This window comes from Papilio xuthus, unplaced genomic scaffold (genome assembly GCF_000836235.2).
Source record: "Papilio xuthus unplaced genomic scaffold, Pxut_1.1 DF826115.1, whole genome shotgun sequence".
Taxonomy (NCBI): domain Eukaryota; kingdom Metazoa; phylum Arthropoda; class Insecta; order Lepidoptera; family Papilionidae; genus Papilio; species Papilio xuthus.
The window spans coordinates 496273-515545 of record NW_013532534.1 but is presented as its reverse complement, the minus strand read 5'-3'; the positions used below and the strand labels follow the sequence as shown (position 1 = coordinate 515545).

The window sequence follows — 19273 nt, the reverse complement described above, 5'->3', positions numbered from 1 at the left end:
TGTGATTGTAATGGTAGCATTGACGTTTTCATGTCAATTTCCATTTCATTATGATAATAAAATGTTTTTAACACTACTGTACCTACTGGTAGGTAGGACCTATAAGCTAAAGTTAGACATAGCTAGATCATTTTTTATACCCTAGTTACATATTTCTATTAGCTTGGTCGGGCGGCGCGTTTTAAACAAGTTATTGTGCGGCAGGCGACGGGCATAGATATCCCAGTTTTTTAAGTAATTAACGACGCGCCTTTCCATGTCGGTAAAATTTCACACACTCAGCACTCAGTGGGAAAATCGAGATGTTCGTAATTAACCGCTGTCGTCTCGCCACTCCGGGTATACAGGATCGGATGAGTACTGTGGTGTGGTCACTTTTATAAAAATCAATCCTCGGAATTCATCTCATTTTGTAAATACTAGAAGAAGAAGCGAGACTCCAGCCGGCAATGGCGTGCGAGTGAGCGAGAGAACGCGTTATGTATTATTATTCGAGCGTCGAATCGGGAGAAACCTGCGTGCGGGCCTCACGGGCGGCACCGCTCCCCGCGCCGCCCCGCTCCCCCGCCGATCATATGTTCGTGAGCGAGGCGCGCGCCGGCGCTCAGCCGCTCACTGCGAGTCGCGCACTCGTCGCTGCCGCAACACCGCCAGTGGCGCTCGATCAGCTGTCCGCGCGGAGCAGCGCTAGCGAGTCCCGCTCCCGTGTCCGGCCGGCCGCAGTGCGGTGCGCGATGGACCTGCTGTGCGAGGAACGCGTCAGCCCGAGCAGCGCCGGCAGCGCGGGTGAACCGGCCGCGGCTGCGCCGGGCCCGCGAGCCGCCGGCTGCGACCCGGTACTGCTGCGCCGCCGCGTGCTCGACAACCTGCTGCGCGCCGAGGAGCGGTACGCCGTCACCGCGAACTACTTCGCTACCCTACAAACGGAGATCACACCGCACATGCGCCGCCTCGTCGCCGAGTGGATGCTAGAGGTGAGCGCACCCGCGAGGCGCAAGCGCACGCCGCACCCACACCGGCCGTTCGCCATCTTGTCGGCGGCCACGTGTAGCCCTGCTGCTCCTCCCGGCTGCGCCCTGCGCACACGGAGTCCCCATGTGCCCCCGCCGCTCACTCCTGGCCGAATCGTTCGCAGGATGCCCACTTTGGAGTCCGATTGTCGCGGCCGGCGTTCATGGTCCACACCTTAGTGTCTTGTATGAAGGTGTCCGCAGTATCCGTATGATTTATGCTCTATTCGGTAGGTAATAAAGTCCTCGTTTGAATGCAGTATTGATGTTTACACGATCAGCTGATTGTGTTTTGTATCTTCGTATTAGAATCATATTAGAATATGACAAAACTACTAATTATTTTGAGACATAGTCCTCAATATTTTAAAAGTAATTTTATAGTCTCGGATTCTCGGATATTACTATCATCGTTAGGGGCCATTTCCGGGAAACGAGACAGGTTGGCCCGTAAAACACCTGATTGGATTTTATCGTACCTGCATGCGATATTTCGAGTGACAAATCCATCGACAGTGTATCGATATAATTGTAAAAGGTGCAGGTTTTGGGCTGTGGTCGGCACACAGCGCGACAGTTTGTAGGTAGTATAATGGTGGGTCGCAGTCAGAATGTACCGGCGGGTGGCGGGCGGCGGCGCGGCGAGGCGCGCGCGAGGGGCCCCGGCCGGAACGCGGCGCGGCGGTCGCCGACCGATGCGACTCGCTCGTTCTATTTGAATAATCAGCTGATTTTGACACGCACACAGCTGACGCCGCGCCGGACGCGCACTTATCGTCGCCGGCTATACAAGCGATTGTCGGCTCCTCGCATAACATTGCGATTTGAATAATTTGCATTATACACTTATCGATTCTTATAATTTATATGACTTAACTTGCAGTCATACAAAATATCTCGCAATAAATAAAAGAACTAAAACGTTTTATCGTATGTTGGATTTGGCTTCACTAAATGTTAATGGTATTATTTAGTAGTAGAAGCTCTAAGCAATAGTGCAGTGGGTAGAGTAGAACACTCGGCATCGGCACTGCGAGCAGTCAGCTGTGAAGTGCGGCCACGTGGGGCGAGCGAGCGCGGCGCGGTGACGTCACGCGCGCGATGGCGGCGCTGTCTCGGGCCGGGACCACAGCGGCATCCATCGCCGTCGTCGCCTCGTGGCCACGTATCGTCTAAACCAGTCGCATACCGATTTTCAGCACAAGAATACCGAAACCGCGGCTGTAAGGTCACTGACATGTCTATATATACTTACATGTTTTATATCAAATTAACTCGTACTTACGAAGTACCGGCCGCATCGTCACGCGCCGACCTACGCAGACGTGTGACCTCATCGCCTTACGTTTTGTTTAAACGAAATGTTATGAAACTGATCTCCGCAACTAATCTTTTTTTTAACTATTAATTTACAAAAAACTGTTCACAGAAAAATGTTAATTGTATTAGTTTTCAATAACATCCGCCAAAGATGTTACTTTAACTAGATCTACAATGAAAATATAGTATTTCCTTGACATGCACCGTTGACTACGATGGGAACGAAATAACAACTCAGTCGTAAATCTGTACTAGGTGATTAATTTTCTCAGTACGCGGTGTATGATAGAAGTTCTGATTCCGAGAACAATAGGTGCGTCAAGGCGAGACTGGAGCAAGTCAGCTGACGAGCGACACGAGCGTGAGATGAACAGCTGACCGGCTGCCGCTGCCGGCTAATGCACTATAAACATTTCTCCGGCGATACAATAGGTTCTGCATCCGCGCCGCCTCGGGTTACCGTGCGAAACTATGCGGCGAATGCGCCCTCTCCCCACTTGCCTCCCGCCTCCCGACTCGCTCTCGGCTTACCGTCACACCGGTGTCGTCTGTTTATGCTTTCCCTACTTTCCTGAAACACACAGCGCAACTAAGTTTGATGAAGTCGACGTCTCGCGGTGCGACACGAAGTAAATCGAATATCCCCGGGCCGCCCGACGTCGTGGAAATTGATAAAAGTTCCGTTACATTCCGTGCCGCCGACTCGCTCGCTCGCGAAAGGTGAACCCATTTCGAATTCTAACCGCCGCTAAACTTCGTTAATTTTGAAACCATAGCCCGATGGGTGGATACGTCAGCGGCGCGCCTGCAAATAAACTCGATTCACCACTCGAAACGTATAACGTTCAACAACCATCTTTGCTGATAAGAATTTCGAATGCAGGGAAGCGATGCGTTTATCGCGACGAACATACTTTACAAACCTTACAAATTATATAGGTTATCAGAAATTTTGCTTGATAATTTGCCGATCCGGGTGCGGCGGTATATATGAATCGATTTTAATTGAAGATATTATTGTGCAGGTGTGCGAGGACCAGAGTTGCCAGGAGGAGGTATTCCCGCTGGCCATGTCATACCTGGACCGGTTCCTGAGCACGTGCGCGGTAGGCAAGAGCCAGCTGCAACTTCTTGGCACGGCCTGCTTGCTGCTCGCCTCCAAGCTGCGGGAGCCAGGCTCACGCGGCCTACCCGCCGACCTACTCGTGTTCTACACCGCCAACAGCATTACTCTCTCCGACCTCTGTGTAAGTCTCCATTACATTACTGTATACACGTTATATAATTAATATTTGATCAAGATTTAATTAGCTTTCCTCGTCTGAGGAAACGGCTGATCTCATTAATCTTAAAGTATTATGTAGTTTTTGCAACGGCGCGCACCGCTGCCGCCCGCCGCTCGTCGCTAGCGCTAGGCGCTTTCGTGTCGTTCACTCCGCTGATTTCTAACTACACCGACCGCCGGCGAAGCATCCGTGAGAGATTGGAATTTCAGATTTGTGACGGTACATTAATTAATCGAACGAAATGACGACATACAACACCTCGGTTGAACGCGCGCAGAGATCGTACACGTTGGCTGGCGCTGTCGAGTCGTCCGAAGTTAAATTGATGATTTCACGCCGTCTTTGATTTTTAGGTAATAATACAAAACAGTCAATGTATTTCTACATAACAACAGTGATGCTGAGCGAAGCTATCTAGTCGTCTATAAAAGCAATTTATACGCTAAATTCACGGTCACTAAAAATACTTGTGTGTCATACGTGGATCCTAAGAGGTGACATAAAAATAAATGTGATGTTTGGAACGTTTTTTATTGTGAGTGCTTTGGAAAGTCACTGTGATTGCGTTAACGTTTTTTAACTACAGCTACTGTTGTGATATATTGATATCGTAAATGAAGTCAACGCATTTCAGCTAAAGTTAGATTAATATTTCACACTTTTGAAATGGTCATCGTTTGTAAGAAAGAAATTAGTTGACTTTAATTTAAATACGTTCGAAACCTGCATATGTACATTCTGTGTATGTACATTCGTATATTCGTTTCACTTTAGTTTCAAGGAAAGCTAAAAAAAAAATAGGTCACATTCCCACGGAGCACATTGTCTAAGCCTAATAAAGGGCGTTGGCACCTAGCTTTTCGTAACGCCACGTGTCCGCGGATAAATTATACATGAGCTTCTAGAGTGAGCACTTTAAAAGCGTATTAGCCTTTCGCTCTAGCTGCTAGCTATACGTGATCGCGAGTGATTTCGAGCGTTTCGTTATAAAACGTAGCGCGCGGTGCATTTCGGTCGCGCGCCGGGCGCCGCCACCCGATGGGGCCCCGCCGCGTCGCTGCGGCGGCCGTAGATAATAAGTGCACGACGGATCTCAATACGTCACGTCATACTTCGGTGTGCGTTTCTTTCGAGGAGTGCACGCGCAATGCACTCGCTACGAAAGCGCTCGATAAGTCCCGATGCGAGTCGCGCCAATTACGCCGTCACCGGGCACAAAAAGCCGCGGGTATCTATACGAAATCGGCGTTGTCGTCGCGGAATGCGGCAGGGCGCGGCGGCGGGGTTGTGCGGTGTCCCCTAACGAGCCGACAGCCTTCTCGGAACAGTCGAACGAGAGCCGCGTTTCAATCGGGCCGATTACAGATGAAGCGCGCCGTATATTTTTTCTCACGCCGCCGTCGCTGTCGGCGCGACCGCGGCTAACCTTGCCCGCTTGCCCGCGCTCAACTCATCCACGACTTGCTCCACACCGAATAAGTTCGCACTTCAAATGTCACTATTTATAATTCATTTCGCAATTTTCTATCCAAAGACGCAAGCGGGGCTGGGCCGTCTGAGCGCGCGCAGCCCGCCAGCTCGTTGCTTCCCTCTGCCTACCGGCTCGCTTGCGCGATCTTCTTTACAATCGGCCACAGTTGTGTCTTTACAGAAAGTATATCATTATTAAAAATAAGGATTCCCTACTTACTATATTTTACTTTATTTATCATTAATAATGGAAAATTATTGCCCTAAAAATTGGAATAATATAACTAATCCAAGTATAATTGTAAGTTAAACCTAAGTTTCCTGAGATACATTATATTTCCAGATAAGTGGCATTACTCCTTGTTAAGCAATCAAAGAGAAAATTAGCGATAAACACTATGATACTTTATATACGACGTGTTATTTACGTTCACGCAATATCGTAGCACTTCCGTAGCACGTCTACGGATTATTGTAGATGTCTTCATTATGCACTTAGGGGGCTTAGAAGTACAAAAATATATACATCTATAGTTAAAACATATTTTATGGTTATGCATGTTACCTAACCGCAGTGTTCTAACGGTGCCGTCACACTTGTTGCATACTAAAATTATTCCTTTCTCATAATGGATCGTCCATGTGTGACGAATGCCGGAGACCGCACTCGCCGCGCCGCCGACAATATCAATTAATATTTCATGCAAACGCATCTCATTATAGTTTTGTTTTACAATGACTTTCTTGCCTATTCTCAATCTCTATGTCGTAATCAACGTAACTGGCAAAGGACTCTGCGAGCGGGTTGCTTTAAACTTCATCGCTCATCAGCTAGCTTCGCTGCAGACTCGATGTTTTGAACAAAAAGAGCGCGCTTTGGCATCCGAGACGGCTATAATGCGGAGTTCCTACGGTTGAACCCGCCCCTCCCCCGCTCGCCTTCCCTACCTCCGCCCCGGTCATAAAACCTGCGCGTTCTCACATCTACACTAGCACACAAACGTAAACGTTTATTATAATTGAAGCATAAGTTTATGACTCGCGGTACCAGCTTTAGTAAAGAGAAAATTCAATATTGTATCTACCGTACGACGCCACAGGTTTAACGAGGGAACGTTTAATTTTACGTAAATCGCTTTACATCTTTAGATTATATGCCGCGACCTTTGCAACAATGTACGTATGAGTTAAGTACAAATGAGGACAATGTAATAAACATAATTCTATATTGTTCAACAATAGAGTCCGCAGCGCGGCGCTAGTGTGTCGCCAGTGTGCGAGGGTACGTGGAGAGCGATGGTGTTAGTTCTTTATCTTTGTCGGTCAATAGCGATAATAAAAAGAGGTTATAAGACCCCGTGGCTCCGTCGAGTTACGTTTTGATTATTGATTGAGTGGATTGGTTCCGGTCTCACGACTTCAATTGAAACACACTCGCATGACTTTAACGTATTTACAATCTATTGAATCCTTTGATTATAAATCATGAAGATTTATGGACTTGAAAAAAAAACATGATCGTTGACCTCTTAATTACGTGCTATGTTTTTTTTGCTTATTCTATGAGACACGTCTTCAATATATGTATAACGCTTACTCGTGCCTTTGCAAGTACAGTATCTATTACATAATTACTTTATTGTAATCTATTTTACTTATAACACTTCGAATTTTTCGAAGAATTGCATGTACATAGTTAGGTAATCAATTCCTAAAACTTCTAGCGTCGAGTAGGAATTTTCCTCCAATTAAATTTGTACTTTAATTTATTTTATAGCAATCGACATCAATTATGTTTAGCCAGCTCTTAATATCTCTATTGTTATTAGAAACGAATATCACTACGGAAAATGTACCCAATCACATCTGTGGGCAATCGGGCCACTCAATTAACAAATACTGAAGCTGCCAAAGGGAAAAGTTACATATGTATTTGTTTTCTCATCATGCCTCTACGGAAAAGATAGGAACATTTTGCCGAGAGAAGCGAATACGAGCCGGGGAGACTAAGAATTTCTAGACGTGTTAGAAGACTCGGCAAATAGTCGGTGCGCCGAGAGTTAACAATACCAGGAATGAGCGAAATTACGAGACCGTCTTGTTTGCCAATCTCACGGTGCAACTCCGCCTGTTTCCGGTGTAATGAAGCTTCCCTCCTCAGACGCAAAACGCACGACGCGTCGAGGGGTTAAGGAGTGAGCTGCAGAGATTTTCGTTAACGATTCGTGCTTTCTTCGCATTGTTCTCACGGCGGGCGAGCGCGAGGCGCAGGGTGCGGGGCGGGACGGGGAACCAGTCACATTCCGCAGCCGGCCTCTTGCTGTCTGCCGGCCCCCGCCCGGACCCGCTCATACCAAATCTCATACCCTTATTTTCTTCCATTACTATCATCAATGTTTATAATAGCAATATGTTCTTACGATAGAATATTCCAGAAAAAGAAATGAGATAAATAAAATATGGTCATATTTAATTAAATTGAAGCAATAGTTCAAAACATAGGACAATTTTTAAATTAAAGGCCATTAAAAGAAATCATAAACATTTTAATACGACCAATTTATATATTTTAATGTAGATATGCTGCAGGCCGATATTGCCATGTTAATCAAACAACAAAAACGTGTCTCTTATCCTTGGACGGTTCTTGTTTTATTTTCTCATGGTAAAATAATTGATGGAATCGCAACTAAAAGACTTGCAGCGGTAATAAAATTATAAACTGGTAAGAGTCAAATAAAATTCATTCTATGCGGGCGTCGGCTGTGAGGAAAAAAAATATATTTTTTGTGGTTAACGAAGCCACCGAAGGCATGATAACAGCGGTAGCGAGTTCACATCGTAATGCAAACGTTTTCAGCTATAACACTTAACGACCCTAAGCTGACATCAAAGTGCACATAATTTAGAATAGCTTGCTTAATATCCACGTTGTTTCGACTCAAACGTAAATGCCCAAGTATGGACTTTGACAGTTTATTCGTCGAACGTTTGGCGAAACGTTGTCAGCGTTTTATAGGAATTTGCTTATGATAACGCAGCGCAACCGACGTTCTGTATGTCCATCACGTTCCAAATGGCTGAGTGGGATTTAATATTCAGGCTTTACTCGTTAGGCTTCTGATCGATTATTACCGCTTAACGCATCTAGACTTAAATCTTTAGATAGTGTCAACTGTACATATCAAATCATTAATAAAACTATAAAATAACGGTCCCATTTATATAATTGTGGGGTAACACTACAATGTGATGTGTTTGGATTTGGAATATTAGCAATAAGTATGGTACGGCCGGTGTGCGCCTCGACGTTGCGTATTGTTCGCTCGCAGCGATGCAGTGCTGTTACAGTGTGCGATGAAATTGGATAGAGGCTGGGAACTGTGCAGCCAGCGGCGGTGCGTGTGGTACGCGAGGGCTGCTCGCATTGCTCACTTTATTGACTGTAACGTGGACGATAACTGTTTGCCAGCGCCCTCACCCGCGCCCGCGTCTCGCTTCTCTAATGACCACTACATTGGATATTTACGAGCCGCATTCCGCACACCCAGTTTTTCCTCGAACCGTGCTTGAGTCCTTTTTAATGTAAGAAAACTTTTAAGTTTTAACATAGTTTTCAAACCAATTAATTCACGTTGTTCCAATAATCGCGTATCATTAATGTATGAATGTGAAACGTCTTCATTGTTGCGGGCGTACTAGAGCGTACAAAAAGTACAAGCATGTATTATGTAGTATTATAACCCCCCTTAGCGTCGTAGATAAGCGTAAATATAATCCTAAGGCGTGTGCATATCCGGCGGCGTCGCGTGCAGCGGTATCTGCGGTGAATGCTTTATGCGTACATTGTTTTTAAACAGCTTTCGTCGCGATAGGAGCGTCGGAGAAAAAAGCTTTTCAGTCCGCGGTCGACCCGCATACCGCATCGTCGTTAACCGTCCTCGCTTAAACTTTTTTCCCTTGAACTTTATTTTTCACGTCTATATCATATACGCCTTCGAAAACGTCAACCGCGACGTTATCGCTATATATCGACGCCCCCTCTATCGAGTGCTATGTCGAGTACTGGCGCACGATCCGTGCGACTTCCAGCGATGAGACTTCATTCATTCACAAGCGCGGCTTATCACGAAGCGATAGGGCCTAAGCACTAAACCGCGTCGGACAATTTTAAACTCTATCGGTATGAAAAACGAAATGGAACGGTATCGCGTTCGAGGAGCGGCGCGAGGCGCGACCCCGCCGCCTGAGTTAAGTAAACATCGAATATTATCTGTCAACGGCCATGCATCACTCGTGTGCGTGTGTGCCTGTGTGCGTGTGTATATGGACACGAGATAATCGACTTATTCATAAAATCAACCATTCATACAGCGAGCTTTGTGTGGAAGTTGACATTAGCGGTTTAATTAATATAATCTAGGTCAGCTGTACCTAGAGAGATAACAAAAAATACTATCAAAGCATTTTAAAAGTATTATTTAAAGATAAGAAGCAAAAATTGCAAGTTTTTATGCCATATGTATAAATATAAATATAAATTACGTACACATTAAGATAATATTTACTTATTTAAATAGTTTTTACGATAGAAATATAAATAAAAAGTAATGTAAATATAGGTACATATATCACATCATTTTATGGTTATAACCAAGCTGTTAAAAAGGACGCATCTTACTAATTTTCCCTTACTTAACTTAATTGGATAGAATTGCATTTTTAGTGATAAATGAGTTCAACCTACAGAATAGAATGATGTAACACCGACCTAACTGCTTCCTACAACTTACGTAACAATATGAATCAACCTTATATTCATTGTTGCCCTTTTGTACTTCGATTTATTTATGATACAAATATTGTAAACTAGCTGTCGCCCGCGACTCCGTCCGCGCGTAATTGGGAGAAAAACATCAGTAGTTCTCGTCAATGATTCCAATTTTTCTCACCTTTTAACCTTACCTAGTCCTTCAGGAACATTTCAAGACCAAGATAAGATAAATCTGTTCAGCCATTCCCCAGTTTTAACGAGACTAACGAACATAAATTGATTTTTATACATATAGATTATGTTTTGTATTAAAAAATAGCAAGTTTTATAACAGGATGTCGGCTGTTCTATGTATGATGTTTTGACTGCTTGAGCTCTTTAAACAATCGGCCAATGTTAGAATATAAAAACAATATGTTGGTTTGTTTGCTGTGTAACAATGTGCGAGAGACACCGTTCCGGGAAGTCGGGTGGAACTCGGCTTGTTTATGATTATACGACGGATGTAGATTGTAGACGCAGGAATGTCATTTTGTCCTACCGATTAGACGATTTCTTTTGTAAACCGACCACTGCTTGTGATACGGGACACGAGTTTATACAACTAGAACTTATATCTTTGATATTATTCTATATCTAACGATGTTGTTTAACTATTACTTAATCAGTCATAGTATTAACACCCCGAGATGACGATTGAATATGTTTGTTTTATAAATAAACCTTATGATAATTTATTTTAATCCAGGTTACAAAGATTCACATTATGAGAATAGTCTATTTAAGAACAATGTTAGTGGCCAAATTAATGTATACCAATAGATGTGAGTATATAGCTATGTTGGCAATAGTATATATTACTAAAAATAACTGAAAAACTACATATATAGATTTTATTTTAAAACGGTAATTAAAAATGCCAATAAAAGCTTAAACCCCAGGATGGAATGCGGTCACTATAAAAGTAAACGGACACACAGAGGGTTATATTACGAACTTATTTTATAGATGTTTAAAAGATTTTGATGTGGCTTATGTATGTTATTTGTTTGCCCATACACCCGTTTTTATGAAAGCTTTGTACTTTCCGAGATTTGTGACTTCACTTAACATATATTGTAACGACATATCACACAGTTTTCACCAGATTTAGTGCTACGTCAACATCGTTACTGAGTTATTATCATTTTGTACAGAGCTGGGAACTGCTGGTGTTGTCAAAACTGAAGTGGGACGTGGCGGGTGTAACGGCGCACGACTTTCTGCCGCTGCTGTTAGCGCGCCTGCCCTTGCCCGCCCTCGTCAACACAGACATGGTGCAGCGCCACGCACAGACCTTTATTGCGTTAGCTGCTAGAGGTAAGTCACCAGATACACATATTACAAGAAGAAAAGGAACGAACGCAAACGCGACAGCTAAAACTATTGAACAAACATTTGTGCAAATTGTCGCCTTTGCAGATTCACTAATTAGTTTTGGTGATCAAGACGAAATAGGGGAATAGACAAGTTTTACTCCATACTAATGTAAAACGACGATTAAATTGCTTGTGTTCCATGTATACTTAAAAACTGTGGAACCGATTTTAAATGTTATAAATAAATTCTCTAAAGCTCTACTACTGACTCGAAGCTAAGTTGACACGGGTAAATATAACTTAGAATAAAAATAAAAGGATTGTTAATTGTGACTAAGTTCTATTAACAGTCAGATGGTTTATTTATTAATTATTACAAAACAATTGAAAACAACCAGTTAATAGCCAATCAATGTAATATATAATCTATTTCCTTATTCATTTGCATGTTTAAAATGTTATATTAAAAATGATCCGTATGCTAGTAAAATAGGTTACGTAAATAGGGATAAAACTTGCAGTCATGTTGCACCATTTTGTACTTTTGTTTGAAATGGATATAACCAATTTACGGTCTTCATTATTCGCAAATAAACTTGCAAATGTTATTTATTTGTTCTTTACGTGTCCGGATGTTGACTTTCTCGGGCGTTCATCGCTTCGTGATGGTACATAAGCATACCAACAGGGATCCATGTTAGTTTTAACATTGCGGTGTGGGGCAGTAATTAGCGCGGGATAGCAGGTCACGACGGTGTCAGACCCCCCCCCCCTGTCACGTGCGTGTCATGTGTCAGTAACCTCGCGTATCCCACGAGCCCTCGCTATGGGAACGCTCTAGTTATCGCCTGATTCATGCCGTCGATGTTTCGATGATGTCACTTTCTGCCTTTTAAGTTTCACGCCCACGCTTCTGGGGAAACTTGGCTTGGTTTTATACATCTCTATATGCAGTTTCGATTATACATACAAAAGTGAAGCATTTCGTACGATGAACGAATCGATGTTTTTTTAACCAAAATAAATCGTTTGTCAACAGTCTTTTACTTACTACTTAGCTCACCTTAGAAACATGAGTCTTGGGGTGGTGATTAGAGCGTCTGGTACTTTCAAGTTTTGTAAATTGGCACATATTCATATTGTACCTCGATAATTATTCAATTATTTATTGAATACAAGTTCTAGACAACTTTGAGTATACTGCGGCGTTCCAACTTATGTCCGTACAAAGGCGTCGCGTTGTGAGTTCGGTTGACATTCGGCACTGGAACACACGTGGAATTGTTTATATTAGGTTTGGAAAGTCGAGGTATTGAATAGGTTTGTTTACAAGGGTAGAGAATGGCCGAGTAAAAGGCGGCGTGTGTGTCCCGGCGGCGCCTCCCACGCCGCTCGCTCGCTCGCATTCCAGCACGCCTCGGGACTCCCTCCCGCGCCCTTTATCCCGCTCCGTCCCTCCCCCTGGCCCAGCCAGCATCCGCACTCCCCGCAAGCTCTTGGGATCATATGTTTTTGTGCAACGGTTTTTGTTGTTCGCCGCCTCTCAAGTTGTTTTTTTTTTAACTTATAATTCACGCTTCAGCTCTTTCATCTCACTACCTACTCAGATATCAAGTACTATTAGCCTAAAGGGGTTAACATGAGTCGCTGCTCACAACTAGACGATTCTAGTTATCCTGAGTAATGCGTTTGAGTTTGTGTTCCGAGTCCTGAGAACACCGCAACCGCAACAATGTGTGACTGACAGCAGATTTAATATTTTACAAGTTTTTTTTTATTGAGTTTGCATTTGCAAAGTGCACGCGTAAGTTATCTCATATTTTCTCAGAGATATCACATGAAGTAACGCATATAAAAAGAACACGAGTTCTATATTTGTAGGTCATTGATTTATCATTTTAAGTAACGATAAGCGATAACATGAGGATAATAATATAAGCAGGGAATGTATAAGCTCGTAATGTTACTGTGAACTATGATTATTCTTATTCAGATTTATGATGTGCCGCGGTAATAGTCGTCGATTATGTTGGCAACATAACAGGGCGGCGCGTTACGACCGGCCTCTGCCCGCCGCACTCCGCCGCCCGCCGCCCGCTGCCGCATCGACCGGACCCGCATTATATATCATTACTCGAATGCCACAATTCGCTCTGTGGATTCATAATTCGCCGGGATATTAAATTTGTAATGGGTTATTTGAAAACTGACAAGTCGAGCCGGAGCGGATCGAGATAAATTATTAGATTTACCTAACAAAAGAACTGCATGTTAACCGGCGAGGACTTCATCGCGAACGAGGGGAACTAGGTTCCTGAGAAGCTTATCGCGCGGCGGTGTCGCGACGTCGATGATTATGTTGGGGTTTATCTTATCGCAGTTCTTCCATGTGCGGACGCATCGGTAGCGGACTTCTCGGTACCGGCTAGTTCCGGTCGGCGCTTTGAAACGCGGCCCCAGTGGCGTAACTATCGGCGCGGCCTCGCGGGAGCGTTCACCTCGCGCGCCGTCGTCGCCGCGCGTAGCCCGTAGCTCATACCTACTCCTGCTCCACGTTCAAGGATAATAATACGAATATTGTGTCACCCACGCGCTCGCCCTGCACTAATTACCCAAAAGACGCGACAACCATGTAACTTGTCATTCGAATTGAGACGTGATATCCATCAATTACTGTCCTATAGCCGGTTGCTCAATCGTCACTTCGTCAAGAGCTTTGTAAGTTCCGACGTTAGAGTTCTACAAGTATGGCAGTGAACGAGCACATCCGCCGCGCATATGTCCTGCGCGCCTTAGCCCTCCCTCCAGTGCATCGCGAGCAAGTGGAGCTCGCAGTGAATTGATGTGGACCCAAGCTGGACTCAAAACGCGGCGTACGACCGCGTTTGATTAACATCAGATTATGCAAATGCTTCGAGTGAGCCGCTCTCTTCGTTTCATCTCTGTTTTTTTTATACGTTCCCTCCGCCCGGCCCTTTATCTCGGGAATGCCGACATGCAAATCGAACAAAAAACATGGAAAGGAACCCTTTAAATGAACCTGAAAGAGTGTTCGATATTCATGCGCCGGCCGGCACAATACGCCTACTTCATGATGAATGAAGAGGACTCTTGGAAAGCTTCGTTTGTTTTGTCAGTGCTCTCATTTTTTCGGTAGGTATCTTGAATAGATGATTATAACCGCGTGAGAATATAGTTATTTAAGTTTATGATATAATTATTTGTATTATAAGTATGGTTATGGGGATATTAGGTATGTCCGATTCACAAGGTCAAACAGCTGATTTTCCTGCTGCTTTATCGTTTGGGAACACGTACGTACACGCTGCCGCCGAACCGCCGAGTCGCCGATAACTGCGTGTCGGAATACAGGCTCCTTAATTACCACAAGTAAATACATGCGATTTTTATGTTACATTTAATTAAACATTGTTTTTATATGTATTCATTTTAAACGAGTAATCCATAAGCGGAGTTCGCGTTTTGAATACCTTCGTATGCGGTGATAGCGACTTTGTATGTTTTTTGTCATTTTAATTTTTCGTAACTGTAAAGATAAATCGTACTAATGAAATATATTAATTATTTAACACAACAATGGTAGTTTCAAACATATTTTTAAGAGAATAAATTTATCGAGTCTATTACGCCGGCAAAAGATTACCAAAACAAAATGTGAGTTTGTGATTTTCATTTAAGAGGTCCAGAGAGTTTATATTCCCGAAGATATGTCAATAAGCAATTTGCCTTTTTAGGTACTGCGCGTTTATTGATGCGATTATTATCTTCGGTATGTACCTCGATTTATTTTAAAGACATTTTTATCGAATTCCATTACCAAAGTTTCGTTAGAAGGTGACACGAGACCGAATCGAATCGATTATAGGTGTTACAATGTTATTCTCGTTTCGTTTTATTTCGCTGCCAATTATCTTAACGTGCAACTTGAGACGTCCAGCCCCAAATTGGTTGACGTCGGGGCCGTTTTTATGAGTATGTGCGTAGGTATAATGGTTTTGGCGAAGCGAGCCCGTGAGAAATGTACCGGGTGAGTGGCGGCGGGGCCCGGAGGGGCCCGGGCGGATGCCGGTTCCTTTGAGGCGCGCTCTCCAGACGATCGACAACCTCTGCCGAGGAGAAAGGACTTCAGAGCTTGAAACTTGCCGGATATTGCGTTGGACAACGCGTACTGCGCTCTGCCCTCGTGTGCACCGCGTCTCACATTTAACTGTCTGCCTCTATAACGGAATTTCCTTACGCCAAATATGGTGATGCTCATTAATTAGAATAAAAACGTCTTATTTACTTGTTACATATTTATTTATAATGTAGTATTAGTTAGATTGTTAATAATTTTACATTAACATGATAAACCCACAATTCTTTGTGAGCTAGAAAACTTAGTTGAAAAGTTAATTTGTTGATTCGTATACATACTCGTATATAGTGGTAAGCGTAAGCTGTAATATAACTTAACAATGGAACATTTTAATGCAATAATGTGATAAGTACACATCAATTTTACGGCCGCAGCTACAAAACTAGCTAACCTATGTACACAAGCATGACCCGGTTTCGAACTGATATCGCTCGGCAAAACGCTCGTTTGTTATTTAAATCGTAGCGCACGTTGGTGCCTCGCCTCGGTACATTGCATTGCTTGCGTTCGTTGTAACCACAACATTATTGTGCAATTATAGCTTTGACACACATCATTAGCTCTTACGAGTACATTGCTGCCATATACGATGTATTATAAAATAAAACTTAGGTATAGGGGACAATAGATATACTTCTGATTGTACAAATCATTTCCACAATCTTAAATAATCAGTACAAGTTGTGGAATAAAGTCTACCAAAGCTTGATCAATGCTACCACTTTTGAATTTGATTTGAAGCATATTGGTAACATATACCTTTGTTTGTTGCAGATTACGAGTTCACGCTGTACTCGGCGAGCACGCTGGCGTGCTGTAGCATAGCAGCGGCTCTCCGCGGCCTCTGCATGGACGGCCACCTGCCGCGACTGCGCGACCTCACCGGCATCGACTTGGTGAGTACAAGTGTACCTTAATATGCTTTTCTAAAATACTTTTGCATATTAGCAAGCATTGTATCATTAATAAAGTTTAATTCCACAGGACTGCCTTCAGACATGCCTAGAGCAGATAGAGGAGATGGTACAGGTGATGATAGAGGAGCGCGTCGCGACGGCCCCAAACGGGCAGACGCGCGCGGCGGCGGGGGGCTGGACGCCGCCGCCCGCGCAACCCAAGACGCACAACAGCGCAGCCACACCCACTGACGTGCGCGACGTGCACTTCTAGCGCCCTAGTCGCGCACGCGCATGCGCACGCCCGGCCGCACAAAGCGCCACAATACCGAATGTCGTGTGCCACGTGCACTTGAACATCTCCACCATTGCCGCCCGCAGCCGGCGCATGGAACTATCGCTTTAATTACCATGTGTATAAGTACGAGAATACTTTAAACTACAACGTTTAGTTGCAACGGTGAATCCGTGATCGAGGACTGATATAAAGACTGACGATTACATGTGTCTAACATAAGTACCTTTTGAGTGTTAAATGTAAGTCCTATTCGGTTAATAGGTTAAGCCCCGCGTGCTACTTTAGTTAACTTTCCGCGCGGAGTTGCGTCGCCGCAGCACCGGAGGTGACAGGCGTCGAGCTCTGATCAGGTCTAACTCTAGATGTGGTACCGCTTGCGCATACACTTTCCATTTCTAGGTAACATGCTTTTGAAATTACAATCTACCTCTTAATGTTTAAGATGATCATCAATTTTGTTCGATGAAAGCATATTCAGTAAAAGAAATAGATTTAGATTTAGGAGTAAGGCAGATGTTATATGGGACCAAAGGGAAAATTGATCGAGTTGAACAAAGAAGGAAGCAATCAAATTCCAGAAGATAATTGTTACAAAATTAATGGGCAATTTCAATTTGATTGAACAAGCATTTATGTGACAAATCATGTTGAATATTAAATATAGTTGCAGTTTATTTAGTTGATTTCTTTGACTATAAGTAGAAATATCTATTTTGTTGCTTATAACAAAGGAAATAAGTAAATTATCTATAAAAATATATTAAAATATAAATTTAATTTCATCTGACTTCATATATTACGTCGATCGACTTCTAACATCGGGGGAAGGCAATAAAATACGCTTTTATTTTGTAAAAATAAAACTTATGTTCATCTTTTACATATAGTTAATATGTATAGTATTTCTTCTACTTATTCCATTTACATAAATAAAGCAACATGGTTTGCGTATTGCACATACATAAAAATAATTATCGAGTTAGATGAAAGGCTGTATATTTTGTATGGTTTGTGGGCACCGGCACTGCCATTGTTCCTTTGCACGTTACGTACAGTGAAACTATTTAATTATAAGTTTATTATTATTGTGATAGATATAAAGTTGTTTTAATTTCGAATCGTAGTCACTTCAAGTCATAATATGTAACTTAGGGGTCCTATTGCGGTTGAATTTATTGTTAGAAAGGACAAGATGATATTGCGATTTACGCATCGTGTTTAAGATTAGTAGTAAGTTGTAAACAGTTTTTGTTCCTATGCTTACAACCGCTGGAAATACAATAGCCCAATTTTTATGTTGACCAGCAAATAACTTGTTGACAAATAACGATGATATTAAAATAACTGACTGATTTAACGGGGTATTCCTTGTTGTCTACCTACATTTGACTGTTCTCCAAGATATTTGCCGGAGTTAAACTGTGTTGTACTTAAGAATTCTACAAAATCAATACTGTTTCATATGCTATGTGATATCTCTTGGTTTATATTAAACATATATCGCTGATTTACTTTAGATATAAAATAGTTATAATAAATTTATTATTAGTAAGATCTTTATATCCGTTTGTAATAAATTGTGGTATTGTTAATTAAGAATTATGTCAAATGTCTTCCATTGAGATATAAATTGGGAAGTCGACACGATATAAGATTGTCGAACTTTATTCCAAATGCATAAAATGGTTTATGTAAATATATAAATAGAATAAATGTAAATATAAAGATGTATGCTCTAAGCATTCGGTGCCATAAGTTATTATATAATAAAAGTATTCTGTAAACTTTTAAAGAGATGATATAGAAAATATGTTAAACGAACCATATCTCAAGTACCTACATACAGCAAATGTTAGATCGTTTGATCTAAATATATAATTTATAAGAAATTCGGTTGTGGTTGTACCTATTGTTAGGAAATTCAAAATTGTCATAATTAATAAATAGACACTAAATAAATATTTCTTTTAATAAAAACTATGTGGGAAAATATACGCATTACGAAATAATAGTTACTATGTTATTGCTTATTAGGCTTTTGGACTGGCTTTTTGATATAGTATAGGATATAAGATATTATTGTTATGGTATAGATTAAAAGTTTAACGTATGAGACAGAAAGAAATCTTGATTTTGTTTCAATGTATATATAAATAGTTGGCGGAGTTTTCTGCAAAGAAGTGATCTTTTTCTTTTGGGACGCGGACGCCCTCTGTTATGTAAGAAGCTAAATTCTAAAGAAACAAAGCGCGGAATTGCGTTACTTTGATTTTATATGTGATTATTACGTTTAAGTTGCTCTTTGTATTGTATTATCGTTACGAGATGTAGATATTTAAAAAAATAATAAAAATCTCAAAAATTATTATTTGTTTTTAACTTATATATCCAAACCTCGATATCAGAACACAAAATCAAATCAATCACGTATAGACAATTTAAAAGATTTGAATCGAATCTAATGCTAACTATAAGTTTCTTCTACTTGTGGACAGTGGAAATCAACGGGAACCTAAGAATTTTCCTTTGAAAAGAACCTTTCCAGTTCTAGGGATAAATCACAAAGGCCCTTAGCATGATTGATTGTCGTCGTCGAGTTTTCTGTAATCGCCAAACTCTTAACATTTTTGTCAAGAAGTCTGCGATTTTGAAGAAGAAGACAGAGCAAATCTATGCAGTTGCCTTACCTCTGTAGGATAAAC

The 19273-nt window shown here is 42.2% G+C and overlaps 1 protein-coding gene across 1 annotated transcript; it reads left to right on the top strand.

Annotated features, from left to right (window-relative positions):
• The first annotated feature begins 560 nt into the window (after nt 1–560).
• LOC106123434 (G1/S-specific cyclin-D3) lies at nt 561–18936 on the top strand. The gene is made up of 5 exons (XM_013319754.1): nt 561–974; nt 3356–3577; nt 11057–11219; nt 16152–16273; nt 16362–18936. The coding sequence occupies exons 1-5, from the start codon at nt 576–578 to the stop codon at nt 16545–16547; spliced, it is 1092 nt and encodes a 363-aa protein (XP_013175208.1). The 5' UTR covers nt 561–575; the 3' UTR covers nt 16548–18936.
• The last annotated feature ends 337 nt before the right edge of the window (nt 18937–19273 follow it).

Excerpts from the sequence above, each read along its gene's own strand:
- LOC106123434 (XM_013319754.1), top strand. The coding sequence starts at position 576 with ATGTTCGTGAGCGAGGCGCGCGCCGGCGCTCAGCCGCTCACTGCGAGT. Across the intron at positions 3,578-11,056 it reads TTACTCTCTCCGACCTCTGT|AGCTGGGAACTGCTGGTGTT; the intron begins GTAAGTCTCCAT and ends CATTTTGTACAG. Across the intron at positions 11,220-16,151 it reads TATTGCGTTAGCTGCTAGAG|ATTACGAGTTCACGCTGTAC; the intron begins GTAAGTCACCAG and ends TGTTTGTTGCAG.